Genomic DNA, 14,213 nt, shown 5'->3' with positions numbered 1-14,213 from the left:
AAGACTTTAAACATGAATGGGTGTTGGATTCTGTGAAATGCTTTTTCGGCTTCTAAGGAGATTATCATGTGGTTTTTCTCCTTCAGTTTGTTTATATGGTGGATCACATTGATAGATTCCCATATATTGAACCATCCCTGCATACCTGGAATGAAGCCTACTTGGTCATAGTGGATTATATCTTTGATGTGTTCTTGTATTCGGTTTGCAAGAATTTTGTTGAGTAGTTTTGCATTGATGTTCATAATGGAGATTTGCCTGAAATTCTCTTTGTTGAGTCTTTGTGTGGTTTAGATATCAAGGTGACTGTGGGTTCATAGAATGAGTTTGGTAGTGTTCATTCTGTTTCTATTTTGTGGCATAGTTGTAGAGTGTTAGCTCTCCTTTGAAGATCTGGTAAAATTCTCTGCTGAAACCAGTGGCCTTGGGCTTTCTTTGGATCAGAGACTTTTGATGACTGCTTCTATTTCCTTAGGGAATATAGGAGTATTTAATTTATTTACCTGATCTTGATTCAACTTTTATAGTGGAACCAATCAAGAAAATAATCCATTTCATGTAGATTAACAAGTTTTCATGTGTTTAGGCTTTTGAAGTACAACCTAATGATTTTTTGGATATCCTCATTGTCATTATGTCCCCCATTTCATTTTTTGTTTTGTTGATTTGAGTAGTAGCTCTCTTCCTTTTAGTTCATTTGGCTAAGGGTTTGTCTATCTTTTTGATTTTTTCAAGAACCAGTTAGTTCTTGAACCACACATATTAGTTGATTCTTTGAATTGTTTTCTTTGTTTCTAGTTTATTGATTTCAACCCTGATTTTGATTATTTCCAGTTGTCTACTCTTCTTGGGTGTGTCTGCTTTTTTTTTTTTTTGGGTGGGGGGGTGTGCTTTCAGGTTAGTTGTCAAGTTTCTTGTATGAGATATTTCGCTTTTTTTTTTTTTTAAATGAAGGCACTTAGTGCTATGATCTTTCCTGTTAGTACTGCTTTCATTGTGTTCAATAAGTCTTGGTAAGTTGTGACTTCATTTTCATTCAATTCTAGGAAGCCTTCAATTGCTTTCTTTAGTTTTTCCCTGACCCAGCTGTCATTGAGTAGAGAGCTGTTCAGTTTCTATGAGTGTGTATGCTTTTTGCTATTGCTGTTGCTGTTGAGGTCCAGGTTTAGTCCATGGTGGTCAGATGGGATACAAGGGATTATTTCTTTTTTTTTATTTGTTTATTTTTATTTTTATTTTTTTAATATTAGTTACAGTTTGTTAACTTTGTATCCCTGCTGTATCCCATTCCCTCTTTCCCTCCCAACCCTACCCTCCCACCTTCATCTCCTCCCTGCCCCTTTCCAACTCCACTGATAGGGGAGAACCTCCTCCCCTTCCACCTGATACTGGTTTATCAGGTGTCTTCAGGACTGGCTGCAAAGTTCTCCTCTGCGGCCTAGCAGAGCTGCTCCTCCCTGGGGGGTAGGGTGGGGAGGTCAAAGAGCCTGCCATCAACCTCATGTCAGAAACAGTACAAGGGATTATTATTATTATTATTTTGTATTTGATGTGGCTTGCTTTGTGACAAACTATGATCTGTTTTGGAAAAGGTTCTGTGAGGTGCTGAGAAGAAGGTAAATTCTCATTTTTGGGTGAAAAGTTCTGTAGATGTCTCTTTGCTTCATTTATGACATCTCTTAGTGTCATTGTTTCTTTGTTTAGTTTCTGATTTGTTCACCTGTCCTTTGACATGAATGTGGTGTTGAATTCTTCCACTATTAAAGTGTGGGGATCTGTGTGTGGTTTAAGTTTTATTAATATTTCTTTTACAAATGTGGTTGCCCTTGTGTTTGGGGCATAGATGTTCAGAATTGAGATCTTTTTCTGGTGGAATTTTCCTTTGATGAGTATGAGGAGACCTTCCACATTCTTTTGATTAATTTTGGTTGAAAGATTATTAGATATTAGAATGGCTACTGCTGCTTGCTTTATGTTTCCGTTTGCTTGGAAAACCATCTTCTAGCCCTTTACTCTCAAGAAATGTCCATTTTTGTGACTTAGGTATTTTTCTCATATCCAACAAACTGTTGGATCTTGTTTATGCCTCCATTCTGGTAGCCTGTGTGTTTTTTATTGGAGAATTGAGTCCATTTATGTTGAGAGAGATTAAGTTGTAGTGACTGTTAGATCCATTTATTTTCATGTTGGTTGTAGTAGTATGTTTGTGTGCTTGGCCACTTTTAGTTTTGCTGTAGTGTTGTTATTATTTTTTTTTCTTCTGTGTTTTCCTGGGTGTAGTTAGTTTTCTTGGGTTGTATTTTCCCTACTAGTATCTTCAGCAAGACTGGCTTTGTGAGTAGGTATTGTTTAAATTTGTTTCTGTCATTGAGTATATTGTTTTCTTCTTTTGTTATGATTGAGAGTTTTGCTGGGGATAGTAGTCTGGGCTGACACCTGTGTTCCCTTAAGGTCTGCCTGATATTCATCTAGGTCCTTCCAGCTTTCATAGTCTCTGTTGTGAAGTCAGGTATGATTCTGATGGGTTTGGCATTATGTTGTTCCTTGGCCTTTTACCCTTGCAACTTTTAATAATTTTTTCCTTTGGTTCTGTATATTTAGTGTTTTGATTATTTATTTATTTAAAATTATTTTTTCTCTTTATTATTATTATTATTATAATTTATTTACTTTGTATCCTAGCTGTAGCACTCACCCCTCATTTCCTCCCAGTCCCACCTATCACCCTCTTCTCCCTTTATCGCCTTCCCCTTGTCTACTTACAGGGGAGGATCTCCTCCCCTTCTTTCTGACCTACTCTATCAAGTGTTATCAGGGCTGGTTTCATTGTCTTCATCTGTGGCCTGGCAAGGCTGCACCTCCCAGAAGAGGTGATCAAAGAGCCAGCCACTGAGTCCATGTCAGAGATAGCCCCTGATGCCCTTACTAGGAAACCCACTTGGAAACTGATCAGCCACTGGGCTTCCATCTGGGCAGGGGGTATAGTTTCTCTCCATTCGTGGACTTTGTTGGAGTATTGTTCTCTGCAGGTCCCCCTGGGCCCAGGAGTTTTGGCTCTGTTGGTCTCCTTGTGGCTCTCCTGTGATTATTATGTGGTTGGAGGATTTTCTTTTCTGGTCTAATCTATTAGCTGTTCTGGGAGCCTCTTGTATACCTGTAGGCCTCTTCTTTAAATGTGGGAAATTTGATTTTGTTGAAAATATTTTCTGGGCATTTCGAGAATCTTTTTTCTCCTCTATTCCCATTATTCTTAGGTTTTTTTATTTTTATTTATTTATATATATATTTTTACTATTAATTACACTTTATTCATTTTGTATTCCCCCATATGGCCCTCCCTCCTCCCCTCCTGATCCCACCCTCCCTCCCCCTTCCTCATGCATGCCCCTCCTCAAGTCCACTGATAGGGGAGGTCCTCTTCTCCTTTCTTCTGATCTTAGTTTATTGGATCACCTCAGGAGTGGCTGTATTGTCATCTTCTGTGGCCTGGTAAGGCTGCTCCCCCCTCAGGGGGAGGTGATCAAAGAGCAGGCCAATCAGCTTATGTCAGAGGCAGTCCCTCTTCCCTTTACTATGTAACCCACTTGGACACTGAACTATCATGTGCTACATCTGTGCAGGGGTTCTAGGTTATCTCCATGAATAGTCCTTGGTTAAAGTATGAGTCTCTGGGAAGTTCCCTGTGTTCAAGTTTTCTGGTTCTGTTCCTCTCCTTGTGTGGTTCCTGTCCTCTCCAGCTCTCATTATTTCCCACTTCTTACATAAGATTCCATGGACTGTGCCCAACAGTTGGCCATAAGTCTCAGCGTCTGCTTTGATAGTCTGCATGGCAGAGGCTTTCAGAGGCCCTCTATGGCAGGTTCCTAGGTTGTTTCCTGTGTTCTTCATCTTCTGATGTCCAGCCTCTTTGTCTTTCAGGATGGGGATTGAGCATTTTAGGCAGGGTCCTCTCTCTTGCTTAGTTTCTTTAGATGTACAGTTTTTAGTAGGTGTATACTATGTTATGTCAATATGAGTGAGTATATACCGTGTGTCTCTTTCTGCTTCTGGGACAGCTCACTTAGGATGATCCTTTCTAGGTCCCACCATTTACCTACAAATTTCATGATTTCCTTATTTTTCATTGCTGAGTAATAGTCCATTGTGTAGATGTACCACAATTTCTGCATTATTCTTAGGTTCTGTCTTTTCATTTTGTCCTTGATTTCTAGGATGGTTTTTGTCAGGAATATTTTAGATTTAATATTTTCTTTGACAGATACATCGATTTCTTCCACTGTATCTTCAAACCCTGAGATTCTTTCTTCTATCTTTTGTAATAAGATGGATATGCTTACCTCTGTAGTTCCTGTTTTCTTCCCTAAGTTTTCTCTTTCCATGATTTCCTTAGTTTGTGTTTTTTAATGTTTCCATATCCATCTGTAGATCTTGAACTGTTTTGTTGATTTCCTTTACCTGTTTGTGTTTCCTGCTTGTCCTTTAATTCCTTCACCTGTGTGTTTAAACTTTCCTTTATTTCTTTCATTTCTTTCAGTGATTTAATTATTTCTCCTCTAAAGGCTAAAATCTATTTGACTTTATCTTCTCGTGTTTCTTTACAAATTTTGTTTCCTCCATTTTCATCTTTATAAGCCTAGATTTCAGGTCATTTTCTTGATTTTCACTTATGTTAGGATATGCAGGATAACTGAAGATGCCATGTTACTTTGGCTTTTGTTGATTGTTCTTTTGGTCTGGCCTTTACCTATCTGGGTGTCTCAGTTATTGGCTCTTAGTTTTTGGTGCTTGAAGGAGTCCTGAGGGTTTGTTGGGGTGGGGTGGGTGAAATTCCCTTGGCAGATAGATGGTTGTTACTGAAGGATTCCTCCTTAGCTTTTTGGGTATTGTCACTGAATAGAAGATGGTGGTCAGGGACTTACACAGCTCTCCTTAGGTGTATTGTCCTGTGGGCTAACTGGGCTCTTTGGGAGCCCTGAGGCTCTCTTTTTCCCAGGAGAATTCTTAAAGACAGCTACCCTGTCTCTGGATTTCTTGCTCTGAATTTAGTGAGCTGCTGCTGCTTATGCACCGTTTTTGCTGGGCACAGCTCTTTTGATGAACCAGGGAACAAACACTGAGGTTGGTCAGTAGGGAGACAGGTTGAGCTTTCGAGCAGCATCTAGGGCTGATCCTGTGGGTCATAGGTATCAGTAGGTCAGAAGTTGGACCTCTGTGCTTCACTATCAAGGGTAATCAGTGGCCAGTGAGCACAGCACACAGGCATGTGACTGGATGCTAGAGCCCTGAGCCTGCAGGAACCCAGGAACTTTTCTGGGAATTACTGGGTGACTTGAGGCCAGACCTGCTGTTTCTCTCACTATGGTGTTTTCGCACATCTGGGAGATCCAGTCTGTGGTGTTTGGGATCCACAAAGCAGCCTGGTGTGGTGAGTAGAGTTTGTAGGCAGAGGCGCAGGTGCAGTTACAGGAGTGTGGTTCTGCACTGGTGACTGACTGCCTGCAGGAAACTGAGAACTTTTCTTGGGGGGGGGGTTCGCTGAGTGACTTAAGGTTGGACCTGATTGCTTCCTTGCTGTGGGATTTCCTCTCACCTGGGAAACCCAGTCTCTGGTATTTGGGGACCCACAGTTCTGTCTGGGATGGTGAATAGTGAGCACACGTATGTGACTCTGTGTTGATGACTCAGTGCCTGCTGGAACCCAGTAGATTTTCCCATTTCCAGAGGTTGAGTGGGTGACCCAAGTTTGGTCAGACTGGATTGCTTCTTTCACAGTTGGGTCCCTTTTCTACTGGGAAACCCAGTTTCTATTGTGTGGCCCACAGCTCAGTCTGTACATGCAGGTGTGTTGCTCTGGGCTGGTGACCAAGAACCTGTAGGGAACTCAGAAATTCTTGAGGGTTTAGCTGGGTGACCTGAGATCAGACCCGATTGCTTCCCACATTGTTGGGTTTCTTCTCACGTGGGGAACACAATGGTTTGTGTTTTTGTGCAACCAGTGCTTTCCTCCTGATCAGGCACAGTGTGCTCTCAGCATTGCCATCTTGGATTCCCTTCTCAGCTTATTTTCTATCTCCTTAGCATTTTTGTATGACAGACAGTTCTAGCTACTCTGTCATCAATGTAAAGAACAGGAAATTAAGTTGTTAACTTCATATAAATGACAACATATGTACATGTTAATGGAACTCTATGCAATGGGAAACAGAAGTGTGTGTACATATATACAATTGAGATGGTGTCTTGTTGTGTTTCTGTGTCGAACAAACTATTTATCGTAGGTTGTTGGCATATGCCAGTTTCTCCTCTGTCACCATCTCCAAATCTCTGATTACTGGCACCTGTCACCACAGTAGGCAGAGGCGTGACTCTTAAAACCATAATATGTGGAAAATTAAGTCCAATAATGGTAGAAGGGTAATATCTTATGTTGGTATAATGTTCTTGTGAAATGTATACCGTTTATCCTTCATTCAAATGCTGATTTCTCTACCCTAATATGTGGTTTCAGTCTAGACATTGTATTTTGATGTTTATTCTAGGCTTCATTTGACTCAAGTTTGTGTAAACATGCTACCATGTTCTCTGTATTGTTAATGAAACAACCAGCCAGTGCTGAGCAATGGAAAGAAAAGGGTGTGACATCCTGGTCTGGAGGGGAGGAGAAAGAAGCAAATGGGAGGAGTCAGAGAGGAGAGGATTTGGAACCAGAAGGAGAGATAAATCAGACCTAAAAGATGACTAAAAGCAAGTATACTGTGGGAAATCTGAATGGGAGGAAACAATGTGAGCTTGGAGGTTTGGGATGGAGTAGCTATTGCAGAGCATTGTGCTCTAGGTTAATTAAATAAATCCTAGTATCTCTGTGGTGATTTGGGTATACAGCATGTTTAGGAATAACCACTGTTTAACTAAAAGATAAATCAATAATAAATATTAATAATCAACAATCTTAGCAAGACGGATACGATTGCCAGCCAAAACATTTTTTATCACTTGTCTCACCACCAGCAGCCATCCTGATAATAAAACTTAATGAGGTCGGATGTGATTGTAACATCACCTCATGTATATACTACAAGCTTTGGAATTCTAGATATACTATTGATTGTGTGACTAATTAAAACATACTCTAACAGAGCTTGGAGCTAATCTTATTTCTACCAGTTACCTCTAAGAGGAGCTGTGAACTGTAGGCTTATTTTGGGGAGCCTAGGGAGGAGCAGTTTGTGGAGGAAACTGGTTGAAATATACATCCTCCTTGGCTATGTCTGCAGCTTAGAGGGTCACCATCAGCTGCAGAATCAGTGGTATCTGCACAGCTCTCACAACAAGCTATTTTCTTTATTAGTAATTGATGAGGGAAGATCCAGTCCATTGTAGGGGATGCCAGTCACTGATGGTGACCTGGGTTCTTCAACAAAGGTTGGTGTTTCAGTCTCTGCAGAGTCTCCAGAGTCCAATTGCTTAGAATCAAACGCGAGTCCTTTACAAGAGAAGCGAATGTTCTTAACTACTAACCTGATTCTCTACCCCTGAACCTTTCTGTTTTAATGTTTATCCTCCTTTATATTCTCCATCCTTCTGTCCTCTCCACATTTCCAATCCCTCTCCAACCCAGAATTCTCTCTTCTCTTCATCCTCTCATTTCTTTCCTTTTTCTCACTTCCTCTTCTCCTTCCCCATCTTTCTTTTCTTAATTCTTTTTTATTTTACTCTTATAGTGTTAACTTAATTTTAATTAATTAATTAATTAACTTATTAATTTATTTATTACAATGTATTCACTTTGTATCTCCACATTAGCTGTCTATCTAGTTTACTCCTAATCCCACCCACCATTCCTCTTCTCCCCCTATGCCCTTTCCCTAGTCCCCTGATAGGGGAGGATGTCCTACCCTTCTATCTGACCTTAGCCCACCAGGTCTCGTCAAGGCTGGCTGCATCATCTTTCTCTGTGGCATGGAAAGGCTGCACTCCCCAGGGGGATTTGATCAAAGACCTTGCCACTGAGTTCATGTCAGAGACATCCCCTCTTCTCATTATTAGGGAACCCACTCGGAAACTGAGCAGCCTATGGGCTTCCTCTGAGCAGGGGTTCTAGGTCCTCTCCATGCATAGTCCTCGGTTAGGTTATTGGTTTCCACACAACCCTTTGGGAATTGGGTTTTGGCTGTGTTGGTCTCCTTGGATTTCCTGTCCCTTCCACGTCTTTCTGTCTTTCTCATCTTCCATAATGTTTCTGCACTCTGACCTAAGTTTAGCTATGAGTCTCAGTGTCTCCTTCAGACCATGAGATTTTTCCTCACACCCATCAGAATGGCTAAGATAAAAAACTCAAGGCATGATGTATGTTGGAGAGGTTGTGGAGAAAGGGGAACCATCCTTCATTGCTGGTGGGAAAGTAACCATGTACAAACACTTGGAAATCAATCTTGTGCTTTCTCAGAAAATTAGGAATAGCATTACCTCAAGGCCCATCTATAGCACTCTGTGGCATTACCTAAAAGATGCCCCACCATTCAATAAGGACATTTGCTCAACTATGTTCATAGTAGCTTTATTTGTAATGGCCATAATCTGAATTCAACCTAGATGTTCCTCAACGGAGGAATGTATGCAGAAATTGTGGTATATTTACACAATGGAATACTACTCAGCAATTAAAAACAAGGAAATCATGAAATTTGTAGGCAAATGGTGAGATTTAGAAAAGATCATTCAGCGTGAGTTATCCCAGAAGGAGAAAGACACACATGGTATATATTCACTTATAAGTGGATATTAGACATATAATATAGGACTTAGAGAGGGGCATTGGAGGAGATAAGGGAGGGAGGAATGGTGGGATTGGAAGGGAATGAGGGAGGGGGCTACAGCTGAGATACAAAGCAAATAAAATATAATTAATGTAAAAAATAAAAATTTAATAAAAAAACCAACATGACCAAAGAAACTTTTTAAGAATGGGTTTATTGGGTCTTTTTATTTTATTTTATTTTTTATTTTTTTATTATTAGTTACACTTTATTCATTTTTTATCCCCCATAAGCCCCTCCCTCCTCTCTTCCTGACCCCACCCTTCCTCCCCTTTCTGCATGCATGCCCCTCCCCAAGTCCACTGATAGGGGAGGTCTTCCTCTCCTTCTTTCTGATCTTAGACTATCAGTTCTCATCAGAAGTGGCTGCATTGTCCTCTACCGTGGCCTGGTAAGGCTGCTCCCCCCTCAAGGGGAGGTGATCAAAGAGCAGGCCAATCAGATTATGTCAGAGGCAGTCCCTCTTCCCATTTACTATGTAACCCACTTGAACACTGAACTGCCATGGGCTACATCTGTGTAGGGGTCTTTCAGTGAACTAGAATCTATGATAGCAGAGTGAAGGCAGCAGGTGGCAGACCTTGTTATAGCTGGAGCAGGCGCTCAGGGCTCTCATCTCAAAATCTATGTATGTATTTAGATATGTATGTATATTTGTATGTATGTATACCTTGTGTGTGCTATAACTGGAATTATAGAAGGCTGAGAATCATCAAACAATTCCTTGGAATCAAATGTGAGTCTTTTATAAGAGAATCAAATGCTATTAACTACTGACCTGACTCTCTATTCCCAAAGCTTTCTGTTTTAATACGTATTTCCTTTACCTGTTCCACTCTTCCTCTCCTCTCCATATTTCCAACTCCTCTCCAATCCAGATTTCCCTCTCCTTCTCTCCATCCTCTCCTTCTTTCCTTTCTCTCACCTACCTTTCTACTTTCCCCTTCTTTTTTCCTTTCTTCTTCCTGCTTCTCCTGTTTTTTTTTTTGTTTTTTTTTTTTCTGCTCTTGTTGATCAGGATATTTATTGTTTCCTCAGGATTGTACTCAAAGGTTTTCTAGTATTATTTATATTAAACTCACTTGCTTTAAATGTTTTTTATTTTTAATGGAAGCCTGTCATGAGTGCATCTCGATATTCGCAGATTGAGAGCTCTATGTTGGTCCTTGAGCGTCTATGTTGACTTTCCCCCCAGTGATTGGTTGTTCGCTTTGATGACATTTTTGGCTGAAGATTTAACCTGGATTCTCTCATAACCCAGTACCCTGGCTATTTACTTTCTCATTTGATGACTGTTTTGCATAGGTCCCTACAAGCCAGCCCACCTGCCCTTAATTTATAAACCAGGCCTTTGCTGTGAGAACTGAAAAGCGTCAGACAGGCTGGGGCACCAAGATGGAGTCACAGACCCAGTTCTTCATATTCCTGCTCCTCTGGATGTCTGGTGAGACATTAAAGAGTATTATAATATCATCAAAATAATTCATTTGTAGAAAAAAAACCACCTATTTACAATCGAAATCCAATAGTATGCAGGCAATGCCAGTAGAAAAGGCATTTTTTGATTCCAAAATTTGTATCAGGAACTCTTTGTGTGTATATGTGTATACTCATTGTCTATTTCTGGTTACAGGTGCTGAGGGGAACATTGTGATGACTCAGTCTCCCAAAGTTATGTCCACATCTGTCGGAGACAGGATCACCTTAAGCTGCAAGTCCAGTCAGAGTGTGGGTAGCAATGTAAATTGGTACCAACAGAAACCAGGGCAACCTCCTAAACTGCTAATCTACTATGCATCCAATCGATACACTGGGGTCCCTGAGCGCTTCACAGGCAGTGGATCTGGGACAGATTTCACTCTCAGCATCAGCAGTGTGCAGGCTGAAGACCTGGCAGATTACTACTGTCAGCAAGATTACAGCTATCCGCCCACAGTGCTTCATCCTCCAACACAAACCTCCTTGAGAGTCTCACCAGCTGCCTGCAGGACACACAGCCCTTGGCCTGCACACTTCCCCCATCTGCCTGAGATCTGCTATGCATGACTAATTGATGCAACCACCAGTAGAAAATTAATTAAGAGATGGCCTCCATTCTTCCATAGTTTTAGCAACACTGTGTGTGTAGATAAAAAGTAAGAAGCTAAGTTAAGAGATTTAGAAGTTGTGGTGTTGCACTGAGGAGATAGAGTACAAGCAAGAAGCATCAGTGAAGTTTACAGTGTCATGCTGGCTTTAGATATGTCCATGTTGTGCCTTCAGGGCATGATGAATCTGTAAAAAATAGGACAGAATTTAAAATCATTTACAAAGAATACATCATCATGAGGTTATTAGTTTAGATTAATAATCCTCAAACTTTGGTAAACAATCTATTAAGAAAATTGCCTATTTCATCTAGATTTTCAAATTTTGTGGTGTATATAATTTTGAAGTCAGACCTAATGAATCTTTGAATTTCCTTAGTGTCTGTCATTTTGCCTCCCTTTTTGTTTCTGATTTTGTTTTGTATAGTTTCTCTGCCTTTTAGTTAGTTTGGCTATGGGTTTGTCTATCTTGTTGATTTTCTCAAAGAACCAGGTCTTGGTTTCATTGATTCTCTGAATTGTTTTTTATATAATAAGCAGTTAATTACTGCAATTATAGATGGCTGTATAAATATGAAAGACCCAGATGCATTATCAGCATACAGAAAGATGAGGAACTCTGCCCAAGTGTTCATGTGGTATGCTTTAGTGTATATGTCTTTGTCTACTATAAATATGCATCTGATTTTTATTTATTTATTATAATTTATTTACTTTTTATCCCAGCTATGTGCCCCTCCCTCATCTCCTCCAAATCCCACCCTCCCTTCCTCTTCTCCTCCCTTGCACCCTCCCTCAATCCACTGATAGGTTTGGACCTCCTCCCTTTCCATCTCACCCTAGCCTATCAGGTCTCATCAGGACTGTCTGCTTTGTCTTACTCAGTGGCCTGGTAAGTCTGCTCCCTCCTCAGGGGAAGGTGCTCAAAGAGCCAGCCATTGAGTTCATGTCAGAGACAGCTCCTCTTCCCCTTACTAGGAAACACATTTGGAGTCGGAGCTTCCATGGGCTCATCTGTGCACGGGTTTTAGGTTACCTCTATGCATGGATCTTGGTTGGAATATCAGTCTCAGAAAAGACCCCTGGGCCCAGATTTTTTGGTTCTGTTGTTCTCCTTGTAGTATTCCTGTCCCTTCATGGTCTTTTTATCTCACCCTTTTTTCATAAGATTCCCTGCATTGGCCCAAAGTTTGGCTGTGAGCCTCAGCATCTGTATTGATACCCTGCTGGGTAGAGTCTTTCAGAGGCCCTTTGTGGTAGGCTCCTGTCCTGTTCCCTGTTTTCTCCTTCTTCTGATATCTATACTATTTGCCTTTCTGAGTGAGGATTGATCAGCTTACCCTGGGTTCTCCTTCTTGCTTAGCTTCTTTAGGTGTACAGATTTTAGGGTGTTTTTCCTATTTTATGTCTAGTATTCACTTATGAGTGAGTATATACTATGTGTGTCTTTCTGCTTCTGGGATACCTCAGTCAGGATGATATTTTATAGTTCCCACCATTTTCCTGCAAATTCCATGATTTCCTTGTTTTTAAATGTTTTTAATTCCCTTGTCTAAAGGTACCAAAATTTCTGTATCCATTCCTGACCCTTCCCGCAGGTTAGTCGAAAGGGTCTAACTGAAAGAGAGTGGGAATGTTAGGGGCAGAGACGCAAAGAATGGAACCAAGACAGGTTTCTGATCAAGACTCATTTACTAAGAATTCAAACAGGTTTTTTAAAGCAAAAAACCACAAGCAATTTTCTCATGGTAAGAGTTTCACTTGGCAATGCATCGAGGATTCACTCAAGGTTACAGAAAGTTTGCTTTTTGTTTTCAGGCACAGAGCACCCCACTGGACAAACTGCCAAGGTTAGCTTCTGCGAAGCTGCCAAGGTCAATATCTGAGAAACTGAACTTTATATTAGACCCATGTCAGTCAAGGCCAGCAGACAAAGCTCCTTTACCAGATTCCCTCAGTTACTCAGTTGAGGGACATTTGGGTTGTTTCCAGATTTTACCTATTACAAATAAAGCTGCTGCGAACATGGTTGAGCAAATGTCCTTATTGTGTACTTGAGCCTCTTTTGGATATATGCCTAAGAATGCTATGGCTGGATCTTGAGGAAGCACTATTCCTAATTGTTTGAGAAAGCGCCAGATTGATTTCCAGAGTGGTTGTACAAGTTTACATTCCCACCAGCTATTGTGGAGGATTCACCTTTCTCCACAACCTCTCCAGCATGTGTAGTAACTTGAGTTTTTTATCTTAGCCATTATTTTGGTTGTAGGGTGAAATCTCAGGGTTGTTTTGATTTGCATTTCCGATATGATTAAGGATGTTGAACATTCCCTTAAGTGTTTCTCTGCCATTTCATATATATCTATAGAGAATTCTGTTTAGCTTTGTTATCCCCCCCTTTTTTAATTGGATTGCTTGATTTTTTGCTTTTTAACTTCTTGAGGTCTTTATATATTCTGTATATTAACACTGTCAGATATAGGTTTGTTGAATACCCTTTCCCAGTCTGTAGGTTGTCCTTTTGTTTTGATGACAATGTCCTTTCTTTTTTTTTTTTAATTTTATTTTTTTCTTATCAGTTACATTTTATTAACTCTGTATCCCAGCCATGTCCCGATCCCTCATTCCCTCCCAGTCCCTCTCTCCCTCCCTCATCTCCACCGTGCCCCTTGCCAAGTCCACTGATAGGGGGGGACCTCCTCCCCATTCATCTGATCCTGTTTTATCAGGTATCTTCAGGACTGGCTGCAAAGCTCTCCTCTGTGGCCTAAAAGGACTGCTCCTCCCTTGGGGGGTAGGGAGACCAAAGAGCCAGTCATTGAGTTCCTGTTAGAAATAGTCCTTGTTCCCCTCACTATGGGAAACCAATTGGTTACTGAGCTACCACAGGCTACATCTGAGCAGGGGTTCTAGGTTACCTTCATACATGGTCCTTGCTTGCATGTCAGTCTCAGAAAAGACCCTGTGCCCAGATATGTTTGGTCCTTGTGGAGCTCCTATCCTTTCCTCATCAGACTAACTCCCCTTCTTTCTTATGATTCCCTGTACTCTGCCAAAGGTTTGGTCATGAGTCTTTGCTTTGAAAACACTGCTAGGTAGAGTCTTTCAGATGCCTTCAGTAGACTCCTGTCAATGTTCAATGCGCATCCCCTCTGTCTTTCTAAACGAGGATTGATCATCTTACCCCATGTCCGCTCTCTTGATTATCTTTTTTAGGTGTATAGATTTCATTATGTTTATCATATCTTATAGGTCTATATAAGTGAGTATATACCGTGTTTGTCTTTCTCCTTCTGGGATATTTTACTCA

At 40.8% G+C, this 14,213-nt stretch overlaps 1 gene segment (V, D, J or C); it reads left to right on the top strand.

Moving 5' to 3' along the window:
* Positions 1-10,175: 10,175 nt before the first annotated feature.
* On the top strand, positions 10,176-10,862 carry LOC129668384 (immunoglobulin kappa variable 4-1-like). The segment is given in 2 exon segments: positions 10,176-10,260; positions 10,450-10,862. Coding segments are annotated over 2 exon segments (462 nt in total).
* The last annotated feature ends 3,351 nt before the right edge of the window (positions 10,863-14,213 follow it).

Source organism: Psammomys obesus, unplaced genomic scaffold (genome assembly GCF_907164565.1).
Source record: "Psammomys obesus unplaced genomic scaffold, mPsaObe1.curated_primary_1811, whole genome shotgun sequence".
In the NCBI taxonomy this organism is placed as follows: domain Eukaryota; kingdom Metazoa; phylum Chordata; class Mammalia; order Rodentia; family Muridae; genus Psammomys; species Psammomys obesus.
Note: the sequence above shows the minus strand (reverse complement) of the source record. Positions and strands in the feature narration are given on the sequence as shown.